Source organism: Lissotriton vulgaris, chromosome 1_1 (assembly GCF_964263255.1).
Source record: "Lissotriton vulgaris chromosome 1_1, aLisVul1.2, whole genome shotgun sequence".
Classification (NCBI taxonomy): Eukaryota; Metazoa; Chordata; class Amphibia; order Caudata; family Salamandridae; genus Lissotriton; species Lissotriton vulgaris.
The window spans coordinates 540106839-540134475 of record NC_141685.1 but is presented as its reverse complement, the minus strand read 5'-3'; the positions used below and the strand labels follow the sequence as shown (position 1 = coordinate 540134475).

Genomic DNA, 27637 nt, shown 5'->3' with positions numbered 1-27637 from the left:
CAAGTCAACGCCGTCTTCTCCTCCTGCTTCAACACCTTCCGCAAGATCTACAGATGGATCCCGACAGATACAAGGAAGACAGTCATCCAGGCCCTCCTCAGCAGCAGACTCGACTACGGAAACGTCCTCTACGCGGGAGCCCCGACTACAACGCAGCCAAAACGCCTCGACACGACTGATCCTCGACGTACCACGACACGGCCACATCACCCCCCCCCACTTGTGAAACCTGCACTGGCTCCCCGTCAACAAGAGGATATCCTTCAAGCACCTCATCCCACACACAAAGCACTCCACAAAACTGGCCCAGCCTGCCTCAACAGACGGCTCTACTTCTACATCCCCAACCGCCAGCGACGCTCCGCCGAACTCTCACTCGCCACCGTCCCGCGCATCCGAAGATAAACCACCGGTGGGAGATCCTTCTCCTACCTCGCCGCCAAGACATGGAACACTGAGCCTACGACAGACCCAAGACCTGCTGACCTTCAGGAGGATACTTAAGACCTGGCTGTTCGATCAGTAGCGCCCCCCCCCCCGCGCCTTGAGACCCTCGCGGGTATGTAGTGCGCTGTACAAATGATTGATTGATGGACAAGGCCAACCTCCTTACTAAGGTTCTTCAGCCAGCGACAGGTTCTATGGTACCTCTGCTCCCGTTTAATGAGGCCTTCACGGATATTTTGATAGGCACCTGGTCTAGGCCAGCCACAGGAGACCTGTGGATAAGAACGTGGCCAGGCGTCATCGCCCGGCACTGGGTGACCCGGCCTTTCTGACAAATCATCCCACTCCGGAGAGCATAGTCATTCAGGCCTCCACTTCCCAGAGTGCGTTCCCTACCGCCCCGCTGAATAAGGAATCGAAAAAGCTGGAGCAGTTCGGCAAGAGGTTATTTTCCTCTGCCAGCTTGGGACTGCGGTGAGTCCGCGTCGCATGGCTTTTGGGCCGCAACTCTCACGCTGTGTGGGACACAGTGGCTCAGACACTGCCTCAGTGTCTGGAAGTGGTTCGGGCTGTACTGTCCCAAGCTGTGGCGGAGGGAAAGGATGCAGCGAAGTTTGCCATTCCGTTTGGCCTGGACACCACAGATTCTTTAGGGAGAGCGATCTCCACAACAGTAGCCCTGTATCGACATGCCTGGCTACGGTCCACTGGGGTTTTCGGGGGATGTCCAGAGTTCCCTCATGGACATGCCTTTTGATGGTACTCCCCTGTTTGGCGATAAGGCAGACAGTGCGCTTTTTAACGTCTCGGGCTAGAGCCAAGTCCTTGGGTCTCTCCCCCACACACCCGGCCACACATCTTTCGTTCCTTTCATGACCATGGAAGGGGCACCCCTACCCGCTCGTTCAGTCAGAAGCCTGCGCAGAACCAAACTCAGCGCTGTCGTGGGCGGGGTGGCCACCGTGACGGCACAGGGGGCCAGTGTGCGGGTCAGTCCACCTCCGCTCCTGCAGCATCCGCCTCAAAGCCTTCCTAGTCTGGGCTTTGAGGTCCACTCCACCCCAGTGGGCGGCAGGATTTTACATCACCTCCCCCACTGGTGTTCTGTCACTTCCAACAGGTGGGTGCTGCAACTCGTCCAGAGGGGGTTACTCCCCTTTGAGTCTAACCCCCAGCCTTGCCACCTCAGTTCCACCGCATGTCGGGGGGTGACTTTGCGCTTCTCCAACAGGAAATCATGGCCCTCTTGGCCAAGGGGGCCATCAAGCGTGTTCCTGGGCCAGAAGTAGGACGTGGTTGTTATTCCCACTACTTTCTGGTCCCCAAGAAGGACAAAGGGGGCTTGCACCCCATCTTGGTCCTCAGGAATGTCAATCCCTTCCTCTGGAAGGGGAAGTTTAAGATGTTGACTCTGGCTCAGGTCTTGGCTGCCCTCAACCCTGGAGACTGGATGCACTTGCAGGAGGCATATTTTTACATCCTCGTCCTGCCAGCCCACCGGCGTTACCTGTGGTTCACAGTAGGCCAGGAGCATTTTCAGTTTGTCTTGCTCCCCTTCGGCCTTACCAATGCCCCTCGGGTGTTCACGGAAGAGATGGCGGTGGTCGCAGCTCACCTGCGCAGGTCAGGGGTGTCAGTCTTCCCCTACCTCGACGTCTGGTTGTTAAAGGCGGACTCGCCCCAGGCAATTTTCACCCACCTTCAGACTATAGCTGACCTCCTGCATTTGCTGGGGTTTTCCATCAACGTGCCAAAGTTGCACCTGAGTCCCTCTCAGAAGCTCCCCTTCATCGGAGCGGTTCTGGATTCGACGCGATTTCGGGTTTATCCTCCCGAGCAGTGAGTGCAGGATATTCAGGCTATGATTCCGATCTTTCAGCCTCTATCCCGGGCTTCAGTCAGGAATACCCACTGGCTCCTGGGCCTGATGGCCTCCTGCATCATGCTAGTGCAACATGACAGATGGCATATGCGGGCTCTGCAGTGGGACCTGAAGTTCCGGTGGGCGCAGCATCAGGGCATCATGTCCAGATCTCGGAGGGCACTGCATGACAATTGTAGTGGTGGCTCACGAATCGCGATTAGGTCAATGGCAGATCCCTCTCCCTACACCAACCGGAGCACACAGTGGTGACTGATACGTCCCTCCTGGGATGAGGAGGCCTCTTGGGAGAGGTGGAGATCAGAAGACTCTGGTCTCCAGCGGAGTCTCGGCTCCATAATATCCTTCTTGGAGCTTCGGGCAATCCGACTTGAACTGAAGGCATTCCTTCCTTCTGTCTGGGGAAGTGTAGTGCAGGTGTTCACGGACAACACCACCGCCAGGTGGTATTGCAACAAACAGGGCGGGGTGGGGTCATGGACCCTATGTCAAGAAGCTCTGCGCCTCTGGACATGGCTGGAACATCAAAGCATTACCTTGATGGTTCAACACCTGGCCATTTCTCTGAACACCAGGGCGGACAAACTCAGCCGCCAGTGCTTGATGGGTCACGAATGGCGTCTGAACTCTGACGTGGCGCAAGGTCTCTTTCAGCAGTGGGGAGAGCCTTGGTTAGATCTATTCGCCACCAAAGAGAACGTGCAATGTCATCAGTTCTGCGCGTTGGAATTTCCAAGGCGGCACTTGCTCAGAGATGCTTTTCGACGCGAGTGGAGTTGCAGTCTATTGTACGCCTTTCCGCCTATACCACTTCTGCCCAGAGTGCTGAAGAAGATTCGGCGCGACCTGGCCCAAGTCATTCTTGTGGTCCTGGATTGGGCACAAAGATACTGGTATCCCGAGCTACTCAACATGGCGGTTGATCCCCTGATCCGACTGCCTCTTCGTGAGGATCTTCTGTCGCAGCAGCAGGGTACAGTCCTCCACCCGAACCTGTCCAGCTTCCACCTCCATGCGTGGAAATTGAGGGGCAACAGCTGACAGCCTTCAATCTTCCTCCTGAAGTCTGTGATGTCATTCTGGCAGCCAGGCGTCCCTCCACTAACATGGTATACGACTGGAGGTGGAACAAGTTTGTGGCATGGTGCACAGCAAAGGCTGTGGATCCCCTTTCTGCCCCTCTTTCTGAGGTCCTTCTGTTCCTACTTTCCTTGGCCCGGCAGGACTCTGCTCTGGGCAATATCAAAGGTTACCTTTTGGCCATCTCCGCCTTTCTAAGGCTTCCAGATCAGCCTTCTCTCTTTAAGTCCCCAGTTGTGAACCGTTTCCTGAAAGGCATTACACACACGTTTCCTCCTGTGCCTGTCATAATGCCTTAATGGGACTTAAATCTTGTCTTAACTTATCTGACGTGCGCTCCCTTTGAGCCCCTTCATAACTGTCCTTTACGTCTTCTCACTCTAAAGATAGCTTTCCTGGTAGCTATCACCTCTGCCAGAAGAGTGAGTGAGCTCCAGGCTCTTTATTCTAGACCTCCTTTCGTTTCTGTTCATCCGGATAAGGTGGTTTTAAGGAACCGTCCTCCTTCTTTGCCAAAAGTTGTCACGCCCTTCCACATCTGGCAGACCATCACTTTGCCAACCTTCTTTCAGCCTCTCCCTCCTTCAAAAGAGGAGGAGAGGCTCCACCATCTGGGCCCAAAACGTGCACTTTCGTTTAATCTGAAGCGCTCACAACAGGTCTGGGTGGATGACCAACTCTTTGTTGGCTACATGGTTGCCAAAACAGGTCGGGCCATGCACAAACGAACCATCTCTCCGTGGGTCGTTCTGTTCATCAAAGCATTATACTTGTTGGCTAAGAAGGAGCCTCCTGTGGGGCTGCGTGCCCATTCTACCAGGGCAACGGCACGCGGTGTTCCCTTACTGGACATTTGCCAGGCAGCTACGTGGGCCTCGCTGCACACGTTTACCAAGCATTACTGCCTTGACAGTCCAGTCCGGAGAGACAGCTTCTTTGGCCGTTCTGTTCTCCGTGACTTTCTTGTTTAATCTTATTCGCAGACCCACCACCGGGGTTGGTATTGCTGGGGTATCTATTCTAAGGTAAGAAATCTATCACTAATGTGTCTCTTTCAGATGCACAAGTTACTACTTGTGTAACGATTTATCTGTAAGAGACATTAGTTAGTGATAGATTCCTTACCCCCCCACCCATCCTCCCCGTTCTGCGAACTGAGTTCTAGGGTTAAGGATATCCCTTTCAGGGCCCTAGTTTCATGTCATCAGTGGTCAGTTTCTTGCATGGCTCTGCGTTCCTGGCGCGGAAAGTCGTGTACAGAACTGACGTCCGCGCTCATGGGTGGCGCCTAAGTAGTCTCCGTGACATCATATCTGTGCTTACGATGCCATCGACGGACGCAGATCCGCACAACGCCATCTACCGACTGCTGACGAAAAACTTTCCGGATCCAGTCTGACGGCTGGGGATATTCTAAGGTAAGAAATCTATCACTAACTAATTTCTCTTACAGATATATCGTTACACAAGTAGTAACTTGTGCATATAGCGATCAGGCTTTGCCTACTGCAAGTTTTTGCATGGTTTTAATTGTAATATTCGTAAACATACACAATATCATTAACTTCCTGTTAGAAAATATTTAAGAACCTACAAAGCATTGGCGCATGCATGCAGGACAGGTGTTTTTTGTTTATTAAAAAATGGCAGAACTAAAATTCGCTTTACCAAGAAATTAGGCAATCGATATGTGCCTGCAAAATTTGGTATACTTTCTTTCGACACTTAGAGTGCTTTGCGCAGGAAGCTATGTTTGGCAATTTCCATGTTGCTTAGAAACGTCACTAAATTTGGGACTCGACTTATAACTCTTGATCCCTTTGATCAATACCTACCAAATTAGGCACATCATAAGGTTGCATTTTGAAGGCCATTTCCCCAAGTGTGATTGAAATCGTTAAAGGGGAAGTATGTATTAAAGTTGCAAAAATTGGATTCCCTACGGAATGAGTGTGAGGTGACAACCTTTACTATAGAGGGAACCTCTCAAATAATTATTCAAGTATTTCAAAATTTGTTTAAATTGTGAATTCATTGTTCAAGGTGAAATAATTCAAACCCGGGTGAGTGAGTGCTTTAATGGACCACAGCGGATCTGCAGCACTGATCCTTCTGTATTTAAGTCCCACTTTTGATACGGTCTCCTACCCCATTCTTCTCCATAGATTGGAAGAAGCTGGTTTCACAGGTACGGCCTGTTGGTGGCTTACCAAATTTTTGGACAAGCGCAGCTTTCAGGTTAGCAAGGGCCCATTCATGTCATCTAGCCATAAGTTGCTTTGTGGGGTTCCTCTGGATCTTTGAGCCCTATGATTTTTAACATTTATATCAGCCCACTGGCAGACATTATTCGTTCTTACGGCCAGAAAATGGTATCTAACGCAGATAATACCCAGTTGATTGTCACATTGGCACTAGAAATGGACACTATTTCTAGCTGGGCTGTCTTCAAAAGTTGTCTTCAAAATGTGTCTAAATGGATGGGAGACAGTTGTCTAAAGATGAATGGTGAAAAAAATGAGGTCTTAATACTAGGGAACAAACGAACACTCTGGGATCATATTATCTGGCCATCGTCCCTAGCGGAATGCCCAGTCCCCAAGTTAGAAGTAAAAATTCTAGGGATGGTTCTTGACAATCCGTTAACTATGGCCTCCCATGCAAAAAAGGTGGCTGGGACCTGTTTTGATCCCTTAAAAGCCCTGAGAAAGGTGTTGAAATGGCTACCAATAGAGGTGCTCAGAATTGTGATTCAAGGCCTGATTCCATTTCACCTTGATTATGGCTATTTGCTTTATTTAAGTAGTCCAACATCCGTGATTAAAAGACTTAAGATCATTCAGAACGCTGCTGCCCGGATACTGTTGGGTGTCTCGAAAATATAGTCAGTAGACGATGCGCTCAAAACTCTTCTTTGGATGCCTATAAGCTGCAGGACACAATTCAAGGCTTTAAGCATTATTCATCGTGCAAAGCATAATACCTCCAGAAACTGCCACTATTTACCGGCCAAAAGTGACTTGAGGGCAAATAATCTTGAGTTGCTCATTGTCTCAAGGATTAAGAGAGCCAGGAGCGGAGGTCGGTCTTTAATCCAAGCTTTGCAAGCTCTGCCTATTAGCCTCAGAATGGAGGATGATTTCATCATTTTCAGGAAAAAACTTAAGACCCATCTTTTCCCTTCATTTTTTTAATCATTAAGCCGTCACTCCAACCCCTTTTGCTAGTGCTGGGAAGACTGATTCTCGGGTAGCAATGTGCTTTTCAAAACTGGTGAATAGAATAGAATTACCTTCTAGCTTTTGCTGGAATTGCTTGTCTTTGTGAATTATGTTTAACAGGCATGCTCACAAATGAGCTGGATTCATTGTAAAGCATAATTGTCTCTTGTGGCCCTAAATAATAGAGGATTGATATGTATTGAATTTCATTGGGGTTTTTTCAGAACATATTATGGTCACTTTTTTGTTGTCTGGTTATTGATGTAGGATGCTCTCTAGATGAAGTTAAATGTAGACTTTTCAGGGGGAATTTTTAATCAAATATGTTACTTTGATTTTGGATTTAAACTTGGCAGTTGTAAATGAGTATTTCTATTTTTTATGTATTGCTATATAATTTTATATAAATTTCAGATTACTGAAATCCGAGGCTGACAAGGGGAAAGAAAGACTTCAGTGCTTAGATGCTAAAAATGCAGAGCTGATTACCCTGCTGACACAATCAAACCAAAGGCTCCTTAAACTTGAAAGTGAGCTGGAAGATAAAGAACATATACTATGTCAAAGCAATGGCTCAGGGCGTGATAATGAAGAACTAAAAGCCAGTATTGCAGAACAAAATGAGAAACTGCTTTTTTGTCAGAAGGAAATTGAAAATTCTAAATCAGAACTTGGTAATTTGAAGATACTCACACAGATGTCTGTAAGTACTATTGCATATTAAGTAAAAATGATGCTTCTCCACACTGTCGTATATTTTGGGAACTCCATTTATGCTAATGTATTTTCTCTCCTTTTTTTTTCCAAAACCTTTATTGCTCCTTATTAGTCTTACACAGCTTCTGGCCTACAACCCAGCGGGCCGGCCGCTATAACATTGCCGCAATAGTCCAACCATTGGGAAAAATCTGTATATTTGTCGCTGGTCACAGAGTTAGGTTATGTCGTCTAACAATAAAGGTGCATCAATCACAAGTAGTATACTAATTTGGATAGGTTTTTTTGTTTTGTTTTTGTCAACAATAAACAACGTGCAAATCAACAAAGAAATCACAGGTAGGTCTTCTCGTCCTGAAGCGAATCTGCATACATCGTGCCGTGCTAAGTGTCTGACAAATTAATCTGCGCTTAGGTCTGCAAGGTCTTACATAGTGTTTATTACTAAGGATAGGTGTACATGGAAATTCCTACTGGGTACCTGCCCTAGTAGTCCCTCTGTGTCAACTTTTCTCTCCTTTTTTCATAGTTATTGAGTTAGTTTAAAACTGTGTTTTCAAAACATGCATAGCTTTCTTAACCGCTGGTTCCTACAATGATAAAATATTTCAGTTCTTGCTCTTCTGGCAAATAAATAACCAAATCTCATAATTTAAATAGTTATGTGGATCTTTGTTCTTCCTGACAGGTGTGGTGTGTTTTCTATCTAATTTATGAGATGGAACCTGTTCTCGTTTATGGATGGAGCAATAGCATTTATCATATGTTTGGAAGCAAGTTGAGCCTTACCTAATAGTTTACCAACTTTGACTAGATCATTCAGAGGTCTTTTTCAATTGATTGTGACCAGCAACCTGGCCGTACTCTGCAAATGTTTAATTTGTATGCAGACATGTTGATACAGGCTCCCAAGAGATGTTTTATCCTCTTTAGTGCAGTTTGTAATATGATGGCTCGTATTTTAGGCTCTCCACCTCCTCCTGACATGCTTCCGATACGCCTAAAATATCTAATAGCTTACACTCCTCCATATGTTGTTATGTTCAAATACAATGCTGCCTCTTTTGCTTTGATAATTGTCATAATTTCTATACTTAAACAAAGGGTCATGCATTAAATGAGAGGCAGAGTCCGTGGCATCCGATTCAAAAGGGCTTTATTTCAATAACTCGAGTTAAGGGAGAATCGGTTCCATCACCACTAAGGTTCAGGAAGGGTCTTCTAAACTTTATTCACAGAGTCCAATATTTATACATTCAATTGCATAGAGAAGGAGGAGCGCTCCAGGCAGAGCAAGAGAAAGAAAGAGATAAGAGCATGTGGGCGTGCATGAGGGCGTTCATGTGGGCGTTCACTTGAGGAGTCATAGGTGGGTGGATACATGGAGGGGGTCGCATGGCCAGCTGGAACCTTTGCCCTACTTGTGTGCGCAACTTGATCATGACGTGCAATTGACGTGTAACTGGGGGGAAGCTGACTTTCTTTCTAGTAGGGAAGCCTTCAGTGTCAGGGCGACCTGTACGTCTGGTATTATCTGGTATCTTAGGTCCGGGGATGTATTATCTGAAGCAAAAGGTGGCTCATCACTAAGAGCCAGTGTGGGCATATATTTCTTCGTTCATTGCGTGGGGGCTTTGGGCTTTCTATGGATGCGAGTTCTGCAACGGAGACAGAAAGGCTAGGCCCTATCTCTGCAGACGGGTTCTGTTTACCTTCTTCACCGGGCAGGAATGTGATTCTGTAGAGCAAGCAGATAACTGTTCTGCAAAATACAGTCTTGTGGCACCCCGTGCTGGGCCCCTCTCGGCTTAGCCAAAAGTATGCGAGGTCAGGGATACGTAGCTGCAGCCCTCAGAGTGTCTGGAGGCCTGAAACCTTAATTCGGAGACTGGCTCAGGCTGAGCCATAAAATGGGTTCATCTCGATTTTAAAAGTGCACAATGCAAACACATGGGCAACATGGGCCTCAGTGCAGAATTAACGTTTCTTTCATAAAAGACTTGGTGACTGACATTCTAATGTGGGACGTAAATGCAGAGGCCTCATTATTCCTGCCACAAAGGGAAAATACATGGGCGACATGCACATACACTAAACATGGGGTACACGCAGGGGACACATTGGTCATGTAAAATTTCATTTTCCTCATAATGGAGGAAATCCCTGGCAGGAAGATGCTAGCTTGGTCTGAGAACTTAAAAGCTCAGTTAATTGTGTTGGCTTGTTCAATATCAGCTGCTCCATAGTATACTGATGCTTCAGCAACAAGGTGATAGATGGAATGCTTTTTTATTTTTTTTATTTTATTAGGTGTTACAACAAACACAGGCGTTACAGCCTACATCCACAAAGTGGTCGGCCGGCGGGTATAAAAGCAAATCATATGAAGTGGAAAAACAATATCATGATACACAGCAAGTCGCCTACAACCACTGCGGGCCGGCCGCGTTGAACAATCATTGGAAATTACTGCAATGTAGCATGTAGCACTTGAATGTAAGCTGGTGGTGAGTCTACATTTACACTCCGCGGGCACAGGTGAGCAAGATAATGGAAATAAATAAAGGGAGAAGGGAGAGAAGAAAAAAAACAGAGTCAGTCAAAGGGCACTGCACACCTAGGCGGGACAATGCCAACAAGTATATAAAGAGGATCCTCTAAGATGGGACTCACAAGAGGACATCCGCCAGATACTAGGGCAACAGGGTACCCATGCAGTACAGGAGCTCATCAATCAATGCTAGTAACATCAACTCTCACGACTGGTCGAGCTAATTTAAATCTAAGAATAAGGAGCAATGCATATAGTGTCGCTGGGTAGTGCATCAAGGCCATGATCATCAGGAGCGACAGAAAACCAAGATAAAGGGGGGCCATAGAAAGCCCTCACAAGTGACGGTCTGTCGAGTTCATTCCCCCAGCGTCCACCGCTCTGGCTGAGAGATAGGACGTCAGGGGTGACCAGATGTCACGAGGTCTAGAGGAGGTGGGGAGCAGTTCTGCATAATTGGAAAGCTGTTCCTGACAAAAAATCATGTCGTCCAACCATTCCTTAAACTTGGGCGCCCTCCCTCTGCCCCATTGGCATGCCACCCGTCTCTTTGCCATCAATAACGCCAACGCTATGTACCTACGAGATGACGGTGGAACGGGCTTAACATAGCCAAGCAGTGCTGTTAGTGGTGTATTGTCTAAGTGTATCTGTCATATGACGCAGAGCCGCAAAGACTTGTTTCCTGAAGGCATGGACTACCGGGCAGCTCCAAGCTAAGTGTAACATGTCTGCATTGGCCGCTCGGCATCTATCACAGACATCCGAATCGCGCAGCTGAAATCGGTGCATTTTGGCCGGAGTGTAGTATAACCTATGGAGGTATTTGTAGCGTACGATGCGCAGTCTACTACTAGCTGATATACGCTCAGTCTGGAGGCAACAAAATTCCCATTGGTCGTCAGTGATAACAATCCCCAACTCCTCCCCCCACCGCATTCGGGACTGTGGAGGTGATACATCCTGCTGCTCTTGGATATTACGGTACAACAAGGAGACCAGTTTTGTGGGCGTTTCGAGTTGCAGGAGTAAGTGGAGGGGTGCAAGCGTGGGGGGCTCCGCTGTGAAAGTAGCATGTAAGGCTCTGATCCCATGTTGGAGTCTCAGATATAGGAAGCTGTCCAGCGGTGTGCGGGTCAAATTTTGAAAGAGGCTGTCCGACGTGCGGCAGTGTCCTCCTTCATACAAGTCGCCCCACGTGCTAAGAGCAGCCTTCTCCTTAAGTTTATGAAAAATTGTCTCCTGCAGTAATGGCATAGCAGGGTGATAAACCAAGGGCAATAATGGAGAATATAACACATCCGCCCCCAAGAGCTTCTCGATGCTTTGCCACGCCGTGATCGTAGCATTTACAGTGTTGCGTGTGCGCTCTCGAGCCTGCACGTCAGCAAACAGTACCCTTTCTATTGGAATCGGGTGCGCAAGCCAATGTTCGGCTGCCAGTTGCGGCATGAATCCGGGACGTTTTATCCAGTAATATAGGTAGTGGGCCTGTGCACATGTGTTGTATAATTCTAGGTCCGGGATGGCAAAACCACCCGCAACAGAAGGCCTGGTTAGAATCGTCCATTGTAGGCGAGCTTGCCTCCACCCCCTCCACCCCAGCCCCCCACACCAGTCTAATCAATTCAGTTTTCAATAATACGAAGTGCAGCCCCAGGTAGTACGGGATGTTAAGGAAGAGGTAGAGTATTTGGGGGAAGTATGACCATTTTAATCAAAGATGCCCGCGCGGCCAGTGATAGAGGGAGCTGTATCCAACGGGACACGTTGTCAGTGATTCGGGATAGCGCAACCCCATAATTAAGTCTCATAAGTTCCTCTTTGTCACGTGTGATGCCAATCCCTAGGTAACAGAGCTCATCATCACACCACTCCAGTAGGCAGTCCAAAGGGAAGCGCTGCGTCGAGTCTGTCAGAGGAAAGAGACAGGATTTCCCCCAATTAATCTGAACTCCAGATATACCGCCAAAAACAACAAATTCTCGAAGGAGCACATTGAGGTTGGCACAGGGGTCTCGGACGTACAGGGTGATGTCGTCGGCATTCATGGATATGAGGATCTGGCGCAGAGGACAGGGTAGAGCCACGTCGTTATGCCGTTGCCTCAATCGCGCTGCCAGTGGCTCAGTGACCAATGCAAATAAGAGGCGACAGGGGGTGCCTTGGGCTATCGGGAACGGCGTTGACATGTGCCAATTGATCAGAACCCTAGCGCATGGGCGGCAGTATAAAAGCTTAATCCAGGAGATCAATAGAGGGGGGAAACCCATCCGTTGCATGACGCCAAAAATGTAATCCCATTCGACAGTCGAAGGCTTTGGTGGCGTCAAGAAAGACCGCCGCCAAAGGGAGGTCAGGGGAGACGGTATCTAAAACAGTAAAAAGCGTGCGCAGGTTATGAGAGGTGGAGCTCCCTGGGACGAACCCAGATTGGTCCGGCAATACTAAGTGGTCAATCAATAAAGTCAGTCTGTTGGCAATAAGTTTCGCCAGTATCTTGGCATCTGAATTGAGCAAGGAGAGGGGGCGATAAGAGCCGCACAGGTGAGATGGTTTCTCGGGCTTCAAGAGGGAAACAATGGGTGCCTCTCTCATGGATGATGGGAGGATACCCACTTCCAGGGATTCTTCAAAAACCTTGCGCAAGACAGGAGCCATCAGATCTATGTAGGTTTTATAGAATTCAATCGGGATGCCATCTAGGCCGGTGGCTTTGCCCGACTGCATGCCCATGATAGCCTCTCGTATCTCGTCTAATTCGAATGGTGCGCATAAAAATTTGCGATGTACATCACTAAGCCAGCCTAAAGCAACATCACCCAGGTATGAATCCAAATCAAGGTCACGTTGGCCAACGCTCGTATATAGGGTGGTGTAACGGCGGGTGAATTAATCTAGGATGCTGGCAGTATCCCAGCATCTCGTACCGTCCGATTTTTCTAAGTCTATGATATAGTTGGAGTGTCGCGGTCGCCGTATCGTGTCCGCTAGAGCCTTAGCCGGGGCGATCTCCCTCCCCATATCTACGCGCCCCCCAGTGTTTTTCACTGAAGCACACCTCCCTGCGCGCTTCTGCCATATATTCAGTCAGTGTCTCTCTAAATTTACCCTAAATGTCTACATCTGGGTGTCTAGTCAAGCGGGCCTCAAGCTCACGAAGTTCTAGTTCTAATCTATGGAGGAAAGAAGTAATGCTTTTTAGAATCCCCGCTCCCTTAGATATGCAAATGGTAACTTTGAAGGCCTCCCAAATCGTTTCTACACTCTGCACAGATCCCCTATTGTTTTCAAAGAATACTCTGATCTCGTCCTCCAGTTCCGCTCGAAAGACCTCATCAAGCAACATACGTGTGTTCAGCCTCCATGCGCTGCGCGGGCACTCAAAGGCCGCAGAGGAGAGTGCGAGCAAGACCGGTACATGATCAGAGTATGTCCTAGCCAAGTGTTGCACAGAACTAATAAGAGGACCTAGGCCTCGAGATAAGAGCCAGTAATCCAGTCGCGCCCACGAGGCGGCGTGAGCTGTGAAATGTGTGCCCTCACGCTGGTGCAGGTAAAGGTGTCACCAAGAATCCAGCAAGCAATTATCAGAGATGAGAAATTATCAGAGAGCTCCGTGGCTGTTCTGGTGCGGTGATGTGGCGCAGGATTAGATCTGTCAGCAGCAGGAGCATAGGTGACATTAAAATCCCCTCCCCAGATAATATTAGTCAAGCCAATCTCCCTCACCTTGTCCCACAGGGAAGAAAATAATTCAGGGGAGTCCACGTTGGGGCAATATATAGCACACAAGTGTCACCGAGTCGAGTCCTAGGCGCCCCCAGGTAAGACAGAACCTCCCTTGTTCGTCACTGAGGGACTCCACTGCAGCAAAAAGCACATTATTCTTAACCAAGATAGCGGTGCCCCTAGCATAGGTAGAGTAAGAAGAGAAGACCCTGTACATTGACCAGCAGGAAGCGAAAGCAGGGGCCCGTAAGGGGCTGAGGTGGGTTTCCTGCAGCATCGCTATGTGGACATGATGACGGTCCAGATAAGCTATAATCTGTCTTCTCTTACGAGGATCCCCCAATCCCCAGACATTCCATTGAAGGACGTTCAGCGGTGTCCCTCTATGTGTCATCATGGAGGTGAGAACGTAAATGGAGCATGTTTAACCAGACAGAGGCACATTGTGCAACAATGAAAGGAAAAACACCTTGTGCATTGTAGAGTGCATAAAGCCACACAGTAAATGCAATCTCAAACCTAAGAAATGTATGGAGAAATACAACCATTCCTCACCACAGTCACGCAATTCTATTCCCCCCTCCCCTCACACCCACTGAAACATCCCAAACATGCCAGTACCCTACTCCCTCCCCTCTGCACCTCCCCAACCCCCCAAACAAGAAAAACAATGACAATATAGGTCGCAGTAAGCTAATATAGTGGACCAGACAGGGGTAATGCCCGTAGGGGGCCATCTAAGGTGGCGACACCATCTCGCCCCTATCGTACCAGCCAGAAGCCAAGGCCTTCAAGGAGGCAGACAGAGGTGCCGGGCGTTAAATAATGTGGTACACACCAGGACAAACACAGCACCCCTGCATATATACGCAATGTGACTGGCACCAACGGGGCGCCCAGGAGGAAGCCTGGGACCGGGCAAAGAGCAATCGTTCCAGTAAGTAAGATCAGCATTACAAGATGACCATAAGAGTGGCCCCCCCCCACTCCCACATCTGAGGGAAAATGCACATCAAAAACAGTCATATAGGTTCAGAGCAGCTCTTACATCATCCTATATAGAAAAACCAGTTCAAAGTCAATCCAGGCTCAAATTATCAAAATGCATAGGTCCCACTACTGTTCCATATCCGCCTCCGCCATCATGGGGTCAAGGGAGTCGCCCAAAGCTGCGCCATTTCCAGCTGATCTCCTCAGGTGTTTCAAAAATTCTTCCACTTGCTGAGGCTTCGTAAAGAATAGTTGCCGCCCCTGATGAGTGACCCCCAACCTTGCCGGGTACAAAAGCGCGTGGTCCACCTGTGCTTTCCGCAGTTTAGCCTTGACGTCTAAAAACTTCAGGCGTTCCTCTTGCACCAAAGGAGTGAAATCAGCATATATGGAAAATGTGACTCTGTTATAAGACAATTCTCTCTTGTTGCGTGCTGCTCTCAAGGCCACATCCCAGTCTCTGTAGTTCAGGAGGCGTGCTATTATAGGTCGAGGAGTGTGCCCGGGTTTGGGTCGTGGTGCCAGCGAGCGGTGCGCACGTTCGACAATAAATTGGGCAGAGAATGCGTCTGCTCCTACCGCCTTCAGGAGCAACTTCTCCACATAGTCCTCCATGTGTCCAGTGTTGGTGGACTCCGTAATGCCAATAAGGCGAATGTTATTCCGCTGGCTGCGCGCCTCCAAGTCCTCATTCTTCGCCGCAATAGTGCGGAGAAGGTTGTCCATGCGAGACAACTGGGACTTGTGGGTGGCCAAGACATCCTCCGAGTCAGAAATGCGTTGTTCTGCTTCTTTAATCCTTTAGTCATACCCATCTAGCTTGTGGGCAATGGCGTCCATCCGTGACAACAGCCTGTCGACTTTATCCACTATGGTGGCAAAGCCCTGCCTAACCTCGAAAGATTTCTTGTACTTCGGCAGTTGGGGAGGTTGCCGCAGATCCCTCAGCAGCATGTCCAGATTGTTCCCGGTCGCCTTGGCTAGGCTGGGGCGCTTTCTTGGTAGCATCAAAAGTATGCTTGGGCTGGCGCTTGTCCGTTTTGCCCATTGCGCCACTCGGGTATGACCGGGATCGCCGCCCCCCGCTCCTACAGCGCTCAGGCACAGCAAGGGTAGGCGTGGAGGGTAATGGATGCGTTAGGCCGCAGAGTGGGAGAGCTCGGCGTGTGGTGTATGTGGGTGCACTCACTACAGTAACCACTCGCTGGGGTCCAGATCCCTCTGGAAGGCAGTCACCGCTCCCCTGACCCTCACACCAGCGATCCCCGTCAGAGCTCGGGCCCTGTCGTAGATGAGGAGAAGAAAAAGCTGCCCTCTCACTTCACGACTCGACGTGCACTGTCAGGCCTTCCGGGCCCGCCTCAATCTGGGGACCAAAATGGTGCCGGAGGCACACTCCCTCTGTAGCGTTTCTCTCAGAACGGGGCAAACGTGATGGTGTCAGGCACGTACTCACCCCAATACCTTCCAGGGGTCGGCTCTGTTCAGGCTTCTTTCTGAACCGTGGCGCGCAAATGCGGGAAGGATCGCAGGCAAAGGGGTGCGGCCAGCACAGTCCGGCCAGCCACGCCGCCTCCTCGGTGAGGGATAGTCTCTGCGGCACAGCTATGTTCCTCGCAAGTGGGGGTTAAGGACCAGGGCAATGCACCCCTTAACAGTTCTCAGAAGCAGGTAGCGTCGCCGAGCGGGTCAGCACATCCGCGGCGGCCGTAGCAAGGCCGGGCTAGCCACGGTCCTGCGTTCGCACTCACCCCAATGTTCCCCAGGGGTCGTGACTGTTCAGGGCTTCCTCCACTATGCAGCAGTCCGCAGCGGTGACTCCCCGGCAGCAGGGTCCGATTCCCGCAGGCCACGATGTAAGGGTGCAGCCGATGCGGCCCTGTCAGCCATGCCACAGCCTCGGTTCAGTGTAGGTTCCGCGGCCGGGCCACGAGTGTAGGAAGTTCAGTTTATAGGCCGGGCCACCTCTCGCCACAGAGACCCGACAGATTTCAGGGGTCGTGACTGTTCAGGGCTTCCTCCACTATGCAGCAGTCCGCAGCGGTGACTCCCCGGCAGCAGGGTCCGATTCCCGCAGGCCACGATGTAAGGGTGCAGCCGATGCGGCCCTGTCAGCCACGCCACAGCCTCGGTTCAGTGTAGGTTCCGCGGCCGGGCCACGAGTGTAGAAAGTTCAGTTTATAGGCCGGGCCACCTCTCGCCACAGAGACCCGACAGATTTCAGGGGTCGTGACTGTTCAGGGCTTCCTCCACTATGCAGCAGTCCGCAGCGGTGACTCCCCGGCAGCAGGGTCCGATTCCCGCAGGCCACGATGTAAGGGTGCAGCCGATGCGGCCCTGTCAGCCACGCCACAGCCTCGGTTCAGTGTAGGTTCCGCGGCCGGGCCACGAGTGTAGGAAGTTCAGTTTATAGGCCGGGCCACCTCTCGCCACAGAGACCCGACAGATTTCAGGGGTCGTGACTGTTCAGGGCTTCCTCCACTATGCAGCAGTCCGCAGCGGTGACTCCCCGGCAGCAGGGTCCGATTCCCGCAGGCCACGATGTAAGGGTGCAGCCGATGCGGCCCTGTCAGCCACGCCACAGCCTCGGTTCAGTGTAGGTTCCGCGGCCGGGCCACGAGTGTAGGAAGTTCAGTTTATAGGCCGAGCCACCTCTCGCCACAGAGACCCGACAGATTTCAGGGGTTGCAAGCAAGCGCGAGAGTCCAAGCAAATTGATTCTTTAGCGAAGTAAGTATTATTTTTAGCTAGCCTGGCGCTGTAGTAATTTAATGGTGTGTGCCTCCTGGATCGCTATACTCTTGCAATCTGGTGTATGGCGAGTGAGATTTTGCCCATCCTACCAGAGGACTTCATCCAAACTGTTCAGGATGGCCAGGACAAAGCAAGAGACATTTTGAGGTCTGGTCCGGGCATTACAGACTATGATGCCTGGGTTATGGGCACCAGTGTCCTTATTCACCACTTTGCTTGAATGTGTGCCACTGGGTTTTCTGGGGTCAAGCTTCTTTGATGGATATGTCTGTCAACAGAGCCAGACACTTTGTATGTATGTATGTATGTATGTATGTATGTATGTAGTTGTATAGCATGAACCAAGCCAAAAAGGAAGGTACAGTGCTAAAGGCAAACAAAGTCAACAAGTGATAGCCTTACCTGCTTTGTATTGGATTGTTACTGCATTGTGATGTAGTGTTCATTACAGAAGTGTGTCTTCAACTGTTTTTCTAAATTGGAGCATTGTTATGGTGGTCTGTATGGATATGGGGATGTTGTTTCAATCCTGAGTGCACAGAGCGAAAAGGCCTCCTGCCTTGTTTAGTGAGAAAACTGTTTCAGTGCTGCAGTGCTTCAAGAGTAGCAATGCTATGGCTCGTGAATAGCGACTTCTCTCCCTCACTCACAAAGCAATCAGCAATATTGAAAGTTCTGTATATATTTGAGATGTCTTGCTTACTGCCAGTCAGCCGTCTGCTGCCTGTCCAAGAGCCAGCCATCTTCGCAGGTCAGGAAAACATGTTTTCCAGTACCTTGACGACTGGCTCTTGAAGGTGGCCTTGACTCAAATAGTCTCGACCCACCTGTAGGCAAAAATGTCATTGCTGGATGCCCTGGGCTTTTTACTCAGTGAGACAAAATGCTACATTCAGCCTGAACAAGGGTTCCCTTTACATGTCCATCCCAGACGTGCTCAATTTAAAAACCCTTTTAGCTCACGACATTCAGACTACAGCCCTGGGAAATATATTTTGTTCCAACTGTGCTGGCTCAGAAGCTAATTGGACTTGTCCATCCTGCTGGAAGCTCAGTCATGGTGGCACAAGCATGCCCTTCAGTAGCACCTTTGCCTTAAATAGGCCCAGTACAAGGGTTTCCTTTTGGACAACATACTCTTTTGGATTATGCTGCTCGAAATCGGCGGTGGTGGATGCTCACCTGTCATGCATCAGGCTGTGATCCTAACCCCATCCAGAGTTTATAGTGGTGAAAAGGTTTCAAGCCGGTGGAGGCTGCATAGACAATGTGGAGATTATGGGCCTCTGGTTACCATGGAGCAGCACTATCATTTCAATCTTTTGAAGTTGTGTGCCATCCGACTGGCTCTCAAGTATTTTTTGCCTTACATCAGTGGCAGGTTGTAGGAAGCTAACTTCTTATGTAGTGTGCCAATGTAAGGGTACACCATGAAAACAGTCCAGACGGCCCTTATTGGTTTACAGGGCTTACTTTAATATTCCCAAGTGCTCTATTTGTGGCAGTGTGGTCAAGCATCTCAAGTTGTTCAGAGGGGAGTGTTGAGCATTTGTTTTACACACACAGTCAATAAATGAGTCACACGCAATAAGAAATCCGAGACCAATTTAGAAAAAGAACATCAAATTTATATAATTTTATACACCAAGATCATCAGAATCAGTACTTTCAGAGATATAGATTTTACAAATAAACAATAATAATACGCTAATAACGATTTTTTAGGTATAAGCCTCAAAAGCAGTAATGTTGTCCTATGGGAATAACACACAGTGCATACATATTCTTGCAAACGGTTCTTGAGGGTACCTTTTAGGACTTAAGGTGCTTAGGAGCCAAGGTCTAAGAAACACCAGCAGTTCGGTTTTACCTTCTCTAGCGGTGTCCAGGTGCAGAGGGGGCTGGTTGTGTTGGTAGCCTGGGGCTTTACATGTTAAGTCAATGGAAAAGTACCTGTGAAAGAAAGGTTGTAAGTGGGGACTTAAGGACAAGTCTGGGACAACCCAATGATGGGTTCGGCCCATGAAAGTCACTGGAGCAAGAGGACACAGTTGGTTTCTGTGAACCTGGTCTGGGCGGCTCTGGTGTAGAGGTTTTTTGTCCGGCAGGTCTCCTGCGTTAGAGGCTCTCACGTTCTTGGGTTGACTTGGATGGGGTAAGAAAACAAGACTGCATGGCCACTCTCATTAAGGCTCTCATAGGTCGTGGATCCCCTCATTGGCAGGTCTGCTTTTGATGTCAGTAGTGTCCAAGCTGGACACTCAACAACTTTTTTTTGCTGCAAGTGCTTTGAGGCTCCCGGAGGGTCTGGCATCTATCACAAAACTCACTGGAGTGACAGGGCGGACTTCCTAGACCTCCTTGATCCATGGTGGCCTCTTCCTGGTGAGATGCTTCCTTGGTGGACCCTATGGTCAGCAAAACGGTGTACTGGACAAGTGCATTCTGTGCCTGCAGGAGCGTGGCTTCTCCAGCCAAAGGGAGATGCTAGATGCTTGTCGAAAGCGCTGGACAATCCTTCAAGACTTTAGCAGGATGCACAGCTTTTGAATAAGTCGAGTTTTTGCAATTGTTGAGGTGCAAGCAGCAATGAAAGGGTTTGGTGCTAATTTCGGTGAAGTCCCTCTGTTCTCGCAGTGTCTGCTCTTTTTTGTCCTTCTTTTTTTCCTAGGTAGACTAATCTGTCTCTCTGGTATCAAGGGGCCCCCTAAATACTGAATTTAGGGACGTTAAGCCGGAACGTAGGGTAGTAGCCAATGGGCTACTTACCACTGGGGTTATTGCACCCCTTATATGACCTCTTCTTGCAGAGAGTGGACCTAACCCTGCCCAAAGTGACTAGTTTTACCAGTTTCAAAATGGTGAAACCCTTTCGTGGCTGTCTACGTCAGGTGGCCCACCTACGGTTTGTGCCTAGGCTAAAAGTGCAACACACCTATTGACTATCTAATTTCCAGCCTGCTCTAGTACCAAAGTGTTGCATATCAAAGGCTGCAGAGGCTTTAAAGCCTGTGGCCATGACATGCTAATTCGCTAGACATCCTGCTGGAGGAGGTGTGATCACCTACCTCTGGAGCAGTCCTTGTTCCTGACCTCTGAGAGCCTTGGCTGTCCAGTGCAGAGTGTCAGAAACTCATCTATGGTGGTAGGCAGGCAGATACCAGTCAGCACTCTGGGTGCCTGTCATAATAAATCTAGTAATGGCATCAGTACAGATTTATTCAGATGATGTGTTTGATAGCAAACACCGTTAGTTTTAGTGGAGCCATTATGTAGCTGGGTAACTCGTAATGAACAGTGCCCAGTACATATACTTAGAATGGTTGCCTAATTACTTTTAATATCTAGCACTTGAAGTACACCTCACAGAGGTATATCTGCTAATGAAGATGTGCCCTTACAATCTATATGATGCACCCTGCCTTAGGGCTCTAAGGCTTGCTGTAATAGTTACTTTCATATATTACATGCAGTGTACAGGAGCATGGCACACCAGGAGTGTGCCATGGCGTGTTTTCAGAATGGTTCACACCATTTCACGCAGCCTGCAACGGCAGTCTGCATGCTATTTGTGTGTGGGTCCCTTAGGGTGGTATAATACATGTTGTAGCCCTTAGGGAACCTCTTTAGTAGCCAAGCCCTAGGTACTAGGGGTACCATTTACTAGGGACCTACAGGGGTGCTAAAGTCCTTACCAATAGGGTTACAATTAAACCTTTGTTCTGTTTTAGGGAAGGAGCACTGGTACAGGGAACCTGGTTATAAGGACCCCAATGCACTTTCATTCAAAAACCTTCAGTACTAGAGCAAAAACTAGGGGCTGACCATGTCAAAAGGGTGTTTTCCTAAACACGTCAGTCCAGACATCACAATTGCCTTGTGGTACTGTTACAAGCAATTCATAGTGGGGTCCTGTACTCTGTCTGAAGTATCCTGATTTGATCAGTGGGGTATACCCATGGTAGTTCTGCTAGTAACTCCTCCATGAGTGCTGCAATGCCACACCCCTTTGCAACTTGGAATCTTCTCCTCAAGGATCTACAGTAGACATGTTTAATGGGGCTCAAGCATCCTTTACACATTGTTCTCTCTGCTGATGTTCCGAAGTGTCCTGCAGGTTAGGCCTGACCAGGCTCAGCTCATTAAGATATTGCTATACTGGACTCAAAGGTTCTTTTACACAGAACTTCTGAATATCTGCCTATGCCATTTGCTTCGACTACTTCTTCTTGTGGAGAACCTGCTATTGCAGCAGTAGGATAGTGGTCTGCATCACAACTTCACAATCTATACCTCAATGTATGGGGACTGGGTAGCGGAAAGTGAGTGGTTTCGATCTTATATTGTCATTTTGACTGCTCACTTTATGTCCACACATTTTATTGATTGTGATCGCTGGACTCAATTTGTCAACTGGTGCAAGGAGAACAGGTACATCTGTCTTGTGTTTTCTGTTTGTTTTGTTTCAAGCACAGCAAGGTTTTGTTGTGGGCACTGGTAAAGGTAATTATCAGATCGTTCACCCTTTTTCCTTGATCAGCCCTCTTTGTTAACGTCATCTCTTCTGATGCATTTGTTTGACAGTACTTTCATTCTTTCCCCCAGCTCCTTTATTATTCAGCAGTGGGATCAAAGTTTTTTGTTGTTTTTTTGGTACTTTTGTGCGGTGTGCTTCCTTCAAGGCTTTACATAGTGGCAGCTCTTGGCTCTAAAGACTGTGTTTCTCATTGCCATTACTTCTGTGTGTTGCATCCGTGAGTTGCAGATATTATCAGTCCGACCTACCTATGCCATTTTTTTCCCATGCCTCCTCTCTTCTGAAGGTGGTTTTGCCTTATGTGGGGTATTTTGCTCTTCATCACATCAGTCAAAGAAGGAGGAGAGGGTGCACTGATTGGATCCTACGCGGGCCATTCGTTTTTACATTGATCAGACTTCAGAGTTCAGAGTTGGTGATCAATTGTTTGTTGGATTTGTTGGTGCCAGGAAGGGAACGACTGCTCTAAATGTGGACCTAATTGCAGTTGAATGTCTTTTAAATCAAGCTGTGTCACAGATCGACCTAAAAATATCTTCCTAAGAGACATTAGGTGCATTCAACGAGGGTGACGGCCGGTGGTATGGCCCTGGGTTTGAGTGTGCTTGTTTTGGACTAATGCCATATTGTAAACACAAGGAGAGGATGGATGGAACGCTGAAACTTTTCAGACACTCATCCCCAGTCAGAGATTTGAGTTCAATCCATCATCCTTCTTTAGCTCACTTTGCCAGCTCAGTTTAGACCCAGCTATATGCAAATTAGTCTTGACCCTGTGCCTCATGGGAACAGTCCAGCCTAAAATGTCAAGCCAGATCTTCCCCGAACGGGAAACAAGCATCCTAGGACCGGTTTCAGGGTAACACCCTTCATCAGCCAGGCTAGCTTGAATCAGTGGCAAAGTGAGCAAGCGACCCATGTCTGGGCATACCCTGCCAACTTAGGGTGAACAATGCAAATACAAGGAGATGATGGACGGAGGGCTGACATTTTTCAGACGCTCACCCCCAGTCACAGATATGGGTTGAATTCATCATCATTCTTTAGCTCACTTCGCCACCTCAGTTGTGTGTCTTTTTCTTTCTCACCCTAAGTGCGCCGGGTATGCCCAGACTTGGGTCCTGGGCTCACTGTGCCACTTGAATCAAGGTATCCTGGCTGATGAGGGGTGAAATCCAGAAACCGGTCCTAGGATGCTTGTTTCTGGTCCAGGGAGGACATGGCTTGGCAGTTCGGGCTGGACTGTTCCCATGAGGCACAGGGTTAAGGCTGATTTGTACATGGCTTGGTCTAAACTGGGGTGGTATGGTGAGCAAAAGTATGATGGATTTAACCCAGATATCTTGACTGGGGTGAATGTTTTGATTTGTTATGCATTCCGTCCATCAATAGTGTGTCTTTTCCTTTCTGTCATATTGTAGGCATAGGTCATTACTTTAAGCTGACACTACTGTCCGTCCACAGGTAGGCTTGTTTTGCCCTCTCGGTCCTACAAGACTTCCGTGCATAAAGTATGCTTCACTAACCCAGCTCCTGAAAGTGGAATTGCTCTGGTATTGATTCACACGTTGAGGAATTTGCAGTTAGAAGTATTCATCAGAAGTTACGTGCCTTCCATAAGGCTTGTTTTGGTGGCTACTCTGTCTAACCACAGACTTCTCTGTGGAGTTTTCAAAGGTAATAAAGTACCATGTTAGATGACGCACACTTCTCATATCCTCAATTTGTCAGGGACTCTCTTCATCTAGGGGAGCGTAAAATGTCACAGTATTAACTAATGTCAGCGCTCAAGGATGGTGCCTATGTGAATCTCTGTGTTGTAGTGCCTGTAGGGGCAAAAGGGTCTTTATAGAGAAAAATAGTGCCACCTGCTGTTCTACAGAAGTGATTGTAGAATGTTTTATGGATCTGTTGTGGTGCCACAATGTCCACCAGAAAGAGGGTAAGTAACTTGTTAATTTTTTACATACACTTAAACCACACATTTTCTGGCCCAGTCCAACACATAAACCTGCAAACAATTAAGTCACTTGGCTTTTACTGATTGTTATGTTTCTGAGGCTTTTTAAATTCATACCGACTGATGAGTTGAGCTGTATTAGACCAGGTTCTTGACTTAAATTGTGTATATCTATGGCCATATCCAAGCCCCGTGCTTCAGCCAAAAATTCAGACAAATTCATTAATTTTCTCTGCTTCAAATAATAAATATATTGAAAAATCCAAATAGTATAGTCTATCGTGTAATGTCCTGATTGCATTTCCCCCCACCGCATCCAGGTGTTTAAACTCTTTTCTCATCTAGATCTCATATATCATGTTCTCAGCTTTCCTTGTTTTGAAATTATGCAATACAAATTCAAGGAATATTCTGAAATTCAAAAATGTCACCAGCCATGTAAGCCTCTTCCTCTGTTTTGTGCAAAAATAGCTTCCTCTTCTAATAGAATGTGACCTGAGTCATCAGAAAATGGTGAGGCAAAAATATTGCTACAAGTACATTGTACTTGTTTCCATAATGGTATTTTATTAGGACTACACCATCATATGTAAACCAGGTCTTACCTACTTAAGCAGTTCCTCCAACACCTGTGTGAAAGTCCGTTATCTAGTTTTTCATAAAGCCCATGCTGAACCACCTGTAGAGTAGTTTCAAACACATCTTATTATGCTCCATGCAGACTCTGCATATAAAAGGATTTGCTTATACAGAGTCTGTCATTCCTCAAGGTAATCTCGTGACGCCGACCCAACTTTCCAAGAGTCCCTGAGGACCTGTCTGATTGTAATCGTGTGAGCCTTAGTTGTGCAAAAATGACTGATATTAAGCCCCTGGTCCTGTGAAGTTTATAAGTGTTTCAGGTAAGGTCAGGTTTTGAGTAGCCCCATCCTAATCTCTAAGTGCTGCGGGCAGTCAATGCTGCATTTGATAGATTTGTAACCTCTCTCCATCTGTCATGCCAGTCCTTTTGTACATTTCAAATAACTTGATCTGCCCTTTCTCAAACATATCCTTGTTCATGCAGTCTGAGCAAACTTGTCCCACAGTTTCAACACTGTGGACATATTCAAATGTATGTAGAGTGACAAGAACCTTGACCGTTTCAAACCTCCACTTTCACAGAATTCCAAACACACACTACGTAGGTATCACCTCGCACCTCCTTGAGAGACTGCAAACGATTCAGAACATAGTGACCTGACTCATACTAGAACTATGTAAAAGGATATACATCAACCCCCACCTCTAGAAGCTCCACTGGCTACTAATACAGAAGAGATGGCAGTTCAAGATGTTGATCCACACCTTCAAAGCCCTCCACAATAAGGGACCAGCATACATCAACCCCCGACTGTACTTCCACCTTCCCTCCGGACACCAGTGCTTCACCTTCCTGTGCCTCACTCACATCTCCCTCAGTCGCTGAAGCAACAGTGCAGGACGTACCTTCTCCCACCGCACTGCAAAGGCCTGGAATGACCTCCTGCTTCACCTACGGGCCTCATCATCCCTGCTGGAATTCCGAAAAGAACTCCAATCCTGGATGTTTAACTGAGCACCCAGCAGCAATACCATCAGCGCCTGGATATCCTCTCAGGTGATTAGCTGTGCTATACAAATCCAGATTAATTGATTTGCTTTATGCTAGACTTTGACCATATACAGCACTCCACTGCCTTTGGCAAGGATTGCGCTATAGAAATAATTCATACGTACAGTGGTATAAGTCTTTTTGTAACAGACAGACAGGTAGTTCTCGACTAAGGCTGAAAAGTTATGGCCTCCTCAAAATGAGTTTTTTCTTTGTCATATTTCTTAATGTGCTGTAGAAATAATACATCAAAGAAATTCCAGGAAAATGCAATACTTCGGATTTTCAACCGTATGACTTGATAATAGTGTTCAATATGCGGGCATACCAAACCTCGGCTTCTCCTCAACTTCCCTATGGGGAGTCTCATAATCTTTTTTCTTACCTTAGTTTTGATGCTGCCCAAAATAAATTGCCTTTATATACTACTTCGTCTTCCCATCCCTTTAGCCCTGCACCGCAGGGCCTGAAGCATATACTGAATGTGGGAAGGATCCCAGTTTTCACTGTCACTATTCATCCAAGCCATGGTATAAAGTGCCCTCTTCACATATCCAATGCAGCACAAATCTCTTTTAAAAGTTGTGAATGGTTAGTTTTGACCCCCTAAGTTCTAAATTAACCTGGGATAGAATGTTTTGAATATTTTGTTCTTGAGCTTGTACTTGAGGGATGAAACTTTATCGGAATGTTTCTGGGAAGGTCTGATGTTTTTATGCATCGCAACACCAGACAATAAATCCATTCCGTCTTGATCTCAGCTTATATATCTTCTACACGGACTGCTGTCTTATGGTCCTCAACTTAATGAATGAATGAATGTAGGGTATCTTGTATTGCGCAAACTTAGCCCGTGGGCATCAAGGCGCCTAACAGAAATAAAGAAAACATATGTACCGGAAACCAACTTACAGATAAGCCTCTGCGAAAAGCCATGTTTTTAATGCCTTCCTGAAAGAACCGATGGAGGGTTGTGATTTTAATTCCAGAGGAAGAGTGTTCCACAGCCTCGGGGCCAAAACAGAAAAGGCCCTTCCGCCCCACCTGACTTTCCGCGCCCGGGGTATAGTTAGAAGATTTTTACTCGAGGAGCGTAGGTCTCTACGGGGAGTGTAGGGGACTAGGAGAGACCGTATGTCTTCCGATCCGTCACCACATAACGCCCCATAGACAAAGCACAGGATCTTAAAGGAGATCCTAGCCTGAATTGGAAGCCAATGCAGACTCTTCCTGGCTAGGGTGGCAGATGAGCGGCCAGGGACGTCAAGAACGAACCTGGCTGCCGCATTCTGTACAGTCTGCAGGCGTTGTATGAGGCCTAGGTTAATACCCGAGTAGAGTGTATTACAGTAATCTAAGCGGGACGTGACAAGGGCCACTACAGTTTGTTTCTGGGCTTTCAGAGAGAGGTAGTGAGTGATTTTCCTCAGGGTCTTGATGATACCCCAGCAGGTAGCGACTGTTCTATTTACCTGCTAGTCCATAGCAAGAGAGGTGTCGATCAACACGCCCAAATTCCGAGCGGATTTTGTGGGACGCGGACACTCTCCAAGGGAAGGGGGCCACCAGTCAATTGACCAGGCATCCTTAACCCTCTAGTTCTACTTGCTCTCCTTCTTCCTTGATGTTATGGTTGCGAAAAGCGTACGTTGACCTTGGAGCATATGCACATTGATTCCCAGGTCTACGGGATCCAGTCGTAGCATTGGCAAACTATGCTTGATTGCATTACCATACTCATTTTAACCCTTTCCGTGCTGATAACGGAACCGCTCCGTCATCAGCTGCGGGTGCGCTGTGCTGATGACTGAGCGGTTCCGTCATGGCCCGCCCGCCGCTCATGCGCGCGCGAATTCCGCGCCTGCACTGAGCGTTCTATTGAGCGGGCGGGGCCATGACGGAACCGCTCCGTCATCAGCACAGCCCAACCGCGGCAGATGACGGAGCGGTTCCGGCATCAGAGAGTGGCCGCCCCGCCCACTTAGCGCTGCGGTTGAATAGCCGCCGCAGCGATGTGGTTAAGCACTAGAAAATAATGTCTGAATAAATGTGATTCCTTCACTCTTGATGAAACTTGATACTTCCATCTTGCGCCTCTACCAACAGTCTCTCTGAGAGCAGGAAGAGATGCTC

The 27637-nt window shown here is 48.1% G+C and overlaps 1 protein-coding gene across 3 annotated transcripts in view; it reads left to right on the top strand.

Moving 5' to 3' along the window:
- CCDC18 (coiled-coil domain containing 18) overlaps window positions 1-27637 on the top strand; it is a 1483839-nt gene that overhangs the window by 392844 nt on the left and 1063358 nt on the right. For all 3 annotated transcript variants that reach the window (XM_086953919.1, XM_086953920.1, XM_086953918.1), the window contains exon 9: window positions 7045-7333. In XM_086953919.1, the coding sequence (XP_086810045.1) occupies window positions 7045-7333 (289 nt within the window). The remainder of the gene's footprint in view (window positions 1-7044; window positions 7334-27637) is intronic.